Source organism: Trichomycterus rosablanca, chromosome 22 (assembly GCF_030014385.1).
Source record: "Trichomycterus rosablanca isolate fTriRos1 chromosome 22, fTriRos1.hap1, whole genome shotgun sequence".
Classification (NCBI taxonomy): Eukaryota; Metazoa; Chordata; class Actinopteri; order Siluriformes; family Trichomycteridae; genus Trichomycterus; species Trichomycterus rosablanca.
Window position 1 is genome coordinate 210,001 of NC_086009.1, and position 7,258 is coordinate 217,258.

The 7,258-nt window shown below is 44.4% G+C and overlaps 1 protein-coding gene across 2 annotated transcripts in view; it reads right to left on the bottom strand.

The window, feature by feature from the left end:
• The window catches only part of rogdi (rogdi atypical leucine zipper), a 9,892-nt gene extending 4,624 nt beyond the window's left edge, over positions 1–5,268 (bottom strand). The window contains exons 1-6 of one of the 2 annotated variants that reach the window (XM_063018770.1): positions 5,143–5,268; positions 4,332–4,403; positions 4,099–4,181; positions 1,322–1,376; positions 1,052–1,132; positions 812–907 (exon numbers count right to left, since the gene is read on the bottom strand). In XM_063018770.1, the coding sequence (XP_062874840.1) occupies positions 812–907; positions 1,052–1,132; positions 1,322–1,376; positions 4,099–4,181; positions 4,332–4,403; positions 5,143–5,178 (423 nt within the window). In that variant the 5' untranslated portion in view covers positions 5,179–5,268. The remainder of the gene's footprint in view (positions 1–811; positions 908–1,051; positions 1,133–1,321; positions 1,377–4,098; positions 4,182–4,331; positions 4,404–5,142) is intronic. The other variant, XM_063018771.1, reaches the window with a different exon arrangement.
• Between the last annotated feature and the right edge of the window lie 1,990 nt (positions 5,269–7,258).

Below are 7,258 nucleotides of genomic sequence, written 5' to 3' on the forward strand. Positions count from 1 at the left end.
CACACACACACACACACACGTATAATACACATCATTCCTTCAGCTTCAGTTTCTGGACTGAGTGTCCGGATACTTTTGGTCGTATAGTGTAGATGGGACGGGCGTTTGGATTTTTTGTGTGTGTGTGTGTGTGAATGTGAGTGTGTGTGTGTGTGTGTGTAAGTGTGTGTGAGTGTGTGTGTGTATCTGTGTGTGTGTGAATGTGAGTGTGTGTGTGTGTATGTGTGTGAATGTGAGTGTGTATGTGTGTGTGTGTGTGAATGTGTGTGTGTGTGTGTGTGAGTGTGTGTGTGTGTGTGTGAGAGTGTGTGTGAGTGTGTGTGTGTATAGTGTATATAGTGTGTAAGTGTGTGTGTAAGTGTGTGTGTGTGTAAGTGTGTGTGTGTGTGTGTGTGTGTAAGTGTGTGTGTGTAAGTGTGTGTGTGTGTGTAAGTGTAAGTGTGTGTGTGTGTGTGTGTGTGTGTGTGTGTGTAAGTGTGTGTGAGTGTGTGTGTGTGTGTGTGTGTAAGTGTGTGTGTGTGTAAGTGTGTGTGTGTGTGTGTGTGTGTGTGTAAGTGTGTGTGAGTGTGTGTGTGAGTGTGTGTGTGTGTGTGTGTGTGTAAGTGTGTGTGTGTGTGTGTGTGTGTAAGTGTGTGTGTGTGTGTGTGTGTGTGTGTGTGTGTGTGTAAGTGTGTGTGTGTGTGTGTGTGTGTGTGTAAGTGTGTGTGTGTGTGTGTGAGTGTGTGTGTGTGTGTGTGTGTGTAAGTGTGTGTGTGTGTGTGTGTGTGTGTGTGTGTATGTGTGTGTGTGTGTGTGTGCTGCAGGGTCGAACCTTGTTGACTTCGGCTCCGGTTCTGAACTGGTAGGTGTCATCACGACTGCTGAGCAGATGGAGAGCCTGGTTCACGTGGTTCCTCGCATCCTGAATCTGGAGAACAAAGAACGTAGACGTACCATCAGAGAGAGAGGGAGAGTGAGAGAGAGAGAAGAGAGAGAGAGAAAAGAGAGAGAGAGAGAGAGAGGGTCAGTCTGAACCCACAGCTGAAGGTGAGGTGGGATTAGATCATCTCACCTGCTGTAACTTCCACTGTTTGTCCTCTCGGAATGTGAAATGCATCAGCTGAGCACTTTTAGCCACTTTAATGTTAATGTCCTGAAACCAGAGACATGCTGACATCACAGAGCAGTTGTAGCTCAGAGGATAAGGTACAGGATTGGCGTGTGTGTGCGTGCGTGTGTGAGTGTGTGTGCGTGCGTGTGTGTGAGTGTGTGCGTGTGTGTGAGTGTGTGTGCGTGTGTCGGTGTGTGTGTGTGTGAGGATGCCAAACACTGAAGCACCTACAGCCTGAGTGAGTGATTCCCCCTGTAGAGTCAGCACGCCCTTCACCTGGTCCATCCTAAACATCAAACACAGACAGAGGTGAGTCCATCATAAACATCACAGCATGTGGCAACTAACAGAGATCTAAAGTGGACGATTAGTGGTTCCTGACAGTATTCATGCAGCAGAGCTCAATAAATCAGAATCAGAATCAGATTTATTGGCCAGGTATGTGGATACACACAAGGAATTTGTTTCCGGCTGATGGTATCTCTCTAGTAATGGTACGATACTGTGTACAAGCAACGTATACATTAAACATTAAACACAAAATCACAAAATTATCCAAACTATAAGATTATATACACACAATATACAGATATGTAATTTAGCAGCATCTGAAATATTTACAAAACAGTAAAGTGCACAACATGTAGGATGAGTACTACAGTGTAGTCAATTTGGCAGCAGATGAATATTTTTACGCTTACGTGTTATGTATTATCAGTCATTTATTTATTTAGTAGGGAGATCGCCTGTGGGAAGAAACTGCTTTTAAATCTGGTGGTTTTAATGTGGATGGATCTATAGCGCCTGCCGGAGGGGAGGGGTTGGATAATGTCCAGGGTGTGAGGAGTCAGTGATCATTTTCTCTGCCCGTTTCTTGGTTCTTGAAGTATACAAGTCCTGGATAGAGGGCAGAGGAGCACCAATGATTTTTTCAGCTGACTTCACCTGTCGCTGCAGTCTGTTCCTTTGTTGTGTTGTGGCTGCACCAAACCAGACTGTGATGGAAGTGCACAGAACTGATTCGATGGCCGCAGTGTAGAATTGTCTTAGCAGCTCCTGTGGCAGTCCCAGCTTTCGCATTTTCCGCAGAAAGAACATTCTCTGTTGGGTTTTCTTAAGAGTGGAGTTGATGTTATACTCCCACTTCAGGTCCTGGGAAATGATAGTGCCCAAAAACTTGAAGGACTCCACAGTTGAAACAGGACTGCCTAAAATTGTGAGTGGGAGCCGTGCTGGTGAGTGTTTTCTGAAGTCCACTGTCATCTCTACAGTCTTGAGCGTGTTAGGCTCCAGGTTGTTCTGACTGCACCAGTGCACCAGCTGGTCGACCTCTCGCCGGTAAGCAGATTCATCTCCGTCGCGAATCAGACCAATGATTGTAGTATCATCTGCAAACTTCATGAGTTTCACAGATGGGTCACTGGAGATGCAGTCATTGGTGTAGAGTGAAAAGAGCAGTGGTGAGATAACACTTCCCTGAGGAGTACCAGTACTGACTGTCCGAGTGTGAGAAGTGACTTCTCCTAGCTTCACCTGCTGTGTTCTGCCTGTCAGGAAGCTGGTAATCCATTGACACATGGCAGGGGGCACAGTGAGCTGAGAGAGTTTGTAGGAGAGAATTCCAGGGTTGACAGTGTCGAAAGCCGAGCTGAAGTCCACGAACAGGATCCTTACATAAGTCCCAGGGCAGTCGAGGTGTTTCAGGACGTAGTGAAGGCCCATGTTGATTGCATCATCCACTGACCTGTTAGCCCTATATGCAAACTGCAGTGGGTCCAGTAGGTGTCCAGTGGTTTCCTTCAGATGGGCTAGCACCAATCGTTCAAATGACTTCATGACGACTGATGTCAATGCTACCGGTCTGTAGTCATTCAGTCCAGTTATGGAGGGTTTCTTGGGGATCGGGATGATGGTGGAGCGTTTGAAACAGGAGGGAACAACAGACAGTTCCAGGGATCTGTTGAAGATACGTGTAAAAATTGGAGCCAGTTGGTCAGCGCAGGCTTTGAGACAGGAGGGAGAGATGTTGTCCGGGCCTGACGATTTCCTGGTCTTTTGTCTCCGGAAGAGCTGGCTGACATCTTTCACACCTATCTCAAGTGTAGCCTGGGTGACTGGGGGGGAAGGTGGTGGTGGTGTCAGAGATGAAATAACAGATGCAGATGAGGTGGGTAGATTGATGGGTGTGAAGTGGTCACTTTCAAACCTACAAAAGTAGTCGTTGAGGTCGTCTGCAAGGTCTTTATTTGCATCTATGGGTGGGGGAGGTTTCCTGTAACTGGTGATTTCTCCAAGGCCTCTCCACACTGTAGCAGGGTCGTTGGCTGAAAAACGTTTTTTCAGCTTTTCAGTGTAGTTTCTTTTAGCCACACTGATCTCCCTGGTTAGTGTGTTTCTGGCCTTGTTGTACAGGGCCCTATCTCCACTCCTGTAGGCGTCCGCCATGACCCGACGCAGTTGTTTGAGTTTGGGTGTAAACCATGGTTTGTTGTTGCTGTATGTGCAGAAGGTTTTAGTTTGCACACACACCTCTTCACAGAAACTGATGTAAGATGTTACAGTGTCCGTCAGTTCATCCAGGTTTGCAGCTGCAGTTTCAGAAACAGACACAGTGTGTTCAAAACAGTCCTGTAGTTCTAGTTTAGCCTCTCTGGTCCATTTCTTTACTGTTTTAACTACAGGCTTAGACGTTTTAAGTTTTTGCCTGTAATTTGGAATTAAGTAAATTAGACAGTGATCAGAGTTTCCCAGAGGTGCACGGGGAACAGGGCGGTATGCATCCTTAATGATGGTGTAGCAGTGGTCCAGTGTGTTGAGTCCGGATATTTTTGTTCTAATCCCGTTATCTGATCCGCTAGAGTTTGCAGTGCGTCATGCACGTTGGCTTGAGGTGGAATGTAAACACCAGCCAGGATGAATGAAGAGAACTCGCGCGGAGAGTAGAAAGCTGAACTCACCATAACCAGACTGAGAGAAAAACTTAAACAAAGTGAAGAAGCGGAGCTTACGTGGAGCTGCCGAGGATGAAGTTCTCCTGTTTGAGCTGACTCTCCATGCCCGGGGCAGGAACAGAAAACCGCCTCAACGCCTCCTACAGGTGGGGAGTGCAAACTGTTTAGTAAGGGGTGCAACACCTACACCGAATAAAGCTAAACAAAGTATTCTTCTGGGACAAATGTAAAGTTTGATGTCTGGAGCTCACTCAAATAAAGTTGGGACAGAGACAAAACTAAAATGTTACCTTTAAAATGTCCTGCAGCTGTTTGAGGACGGCATGAACCTCCTCCTTCAGCAGCCAGTTAAACTCTTCCTCCTGCACAACATCAAACATCGACATACTCATCACAACTGAAATCAAAACATTAAAATATTCATCACAACTGAAATCAATCACACATGATTAATACTTCAGCTCCAATCTGAGCCACGGCTATCAACCCTGCCGGACGTCTGACAGACACGACTGGCCATGGCTGAGAGAGTAGATGTAGGTTTTCGGGTTCTGGTAGCTCAATGCTCTAGGTTCCAATAAAGGAAAATCATATTTTTAATGACAACAGTTTAGGGAATACCCTGTCCTGTTTTGAAAGGCCCTCATGTACACAGTGAGGTCCATAAAGAAATGGTTTGGTGAGTTTAGTGTGAGTCCAGACCTCAAGCAACATCCTTGTGATCAACATCACAGACTGTGAGCTACCTCAGCTTCGACCTCGATATTACAAATCTTGTGGCTGTAACAAATCCATGCAGTCGTGTTCCAGAATCTCATGGGAAGCGTCACACAGAGCAGCGCCGCCTCCAGGTTCAACCCATCAAACACTGCGACTCTGATCTGACGATTATCATCACAGCAAGATCAGAACTATGTGGACAAGCGAGCGTGACTGCAGTGAATCGTCATTTTAACCAACACTAAACTGTGATTACTGATGATGACGTAATCAGCGGTGATGACGTGATCGCAGATAAATGATTAGTCTGATCAGAACTGAATCAATAACACCGAACAGACCAGTTTACAGCAGAGAATCAGGAATAAATCCCAGCATTACCAGCACAGCTCTCTCTGCTTGTGTAGCCGCGGACATGCTGTTGAAGTGTGTTGCGGTTTATTGGTCCAAACCGAAATAAGTGTACCGTTAATCTCACATGAACATAAACAGCGCACTGCAGAGCTCCTAACCACGCCCACTGTAACCTCAACTTCCGGTGCGGGCTAACCCCAATCCGCCCATATTCCCTATCTAGTGCACTAAATAGGGAGCCTAATACTTACATGACGGTAGATGTCAACACTGACTACTAAAATACCAATATGTTTATGTTTGCGTTAACAAAATGTAATGTAATAAAAATATTAATATTATTTAACAACAATAAAACAATAATAATAATACAAAATAATAAACAAACTAATACAAATGACCACTACTTCTAAGAATAATGAGGGCAGTTGTTAAGGACTTCGGCAACCTTTGGATTACTAGTCCAGTACATTTACATTTTCAGCATTTAGCAGACGCTTTGATCCAAAGCCACTTACACAATAAGCAGAACACGATGAACAATTGAGGGCCTTGCTCAGGGACCCAACAGTGGCAACTTGGTGGTGGCGGGGCTTGAACCGGCAACCTTCTGTTTACTAGTCCAGTACCTTAACCACTAGCCTACACCTGTCCCAGTATCAGACTATTGATCTCAGGGTTGCTGGTTCAAGCCTTAAGTTTCAGAGGCTGGGCCCCAGAACAAGGCCCTTAATTGTTTTCATTGTATTTTGTCACATTATAAATATGTACAATAAAATATATTATCAGAGGCAGGTGTAGCCTAGCAGTTAAGGCTGGACTAGTAATCGGAAGGTCGCTGGTTCAAGCTTCACTACTGCCAGGTTGCCACTGTTGGGCCCTTGAGCAAGGCCCTTAACCCTCAATTGCTTAGACAATATACTGTCACAGCACTGTAAGTCGCTTTGGATAAAAGCGTCTGCTAAATAACAAAAATGAAAATATAAATAATAATAATATGGGCAGTGGTAGCAGATCGGCTGTTAAGGTATCAGACTATAGATCTCAGGTTTGCTGGTTCAAGCCTCATTATCCCCATGGTTTAGTGTCTGGGCCCCAGAGAAAGGCCCTTAATTGCTTTCATTGTATTTTGTCACATCATAAATATATACAATAAAACTATCATCACTTGATGTGGTTGTTGGATACTGATACTGATCTGCTCAGCTCAACAATCCTGTCCTTCCTAAAAAGGTATTAAACTATACATTTACCTAACATTCACTTCGGATTTATGCTTTTTAAATTGTAATGTCACTAATAAATCAATAAAACTAAATTAATTTAAATAAAACTGCTGAATGTAGGGTTGCCAACTTTCAGAACTGGAAATAAGGAACACCCTGTGCTGGTGGGTTGGCGGGTGTTTACCTGAGCAAACAAAGTAGTTTAACGCTGACAGAGCTTCTCACTGGTCGTGACTCCTGAACATTCTCTGGGTGCTGGAACATGACAGCCAGCCAGGCTGAGTGAGAGCAGCAGATTCCTTCTGTTTCATACATATCGGCCTGTCTCAGTCTCATCTGCAGCATTTCTCTCCCATTAATAAAAATACAGAACAAAGAACGATTCCGTATTTTACGTGACGGTTGGCAGCCTTAAACAGACTGAAGACCCCCCTGATATTCTGTAAAGTTGTTTTGAGTCTATTGTAAAAAGTGCTAAATAAAAAAAATTGACTTGACTTGTCTGCTGACGTCATATGAGCTTCAGAGCTCATATACAGCAAAAAGAAGTGAGGACCAGGATTTTGGGCCTCACAGTATGGCAGTTTGTCTTGAAGTTAGGGTTGCCAACCGTCCTGTAAAATACAGAATGGGTTGTTTGCACTATTGAGAAAAAAAATTTACATGATGTTCTATATGCATGTTGTTTTGCCTAAAATATGGTTCTGATTTATTATTATAAAAAAAAATAGATAATGTTCCTATGATGATGTTATAGACCCGTTATATTTAAATATAACTTTCACATTTATATTTAAATTATTCTCCAGGCCACCCGAGGACGAGGGTCCCTGCTGAGTCTGGTTCCTCTCAAAGTTCGCCGCTGACTTCTCTGGACTCAAACTCATCTGAGATGGTCTGACAAAAGTGTGAGGTGG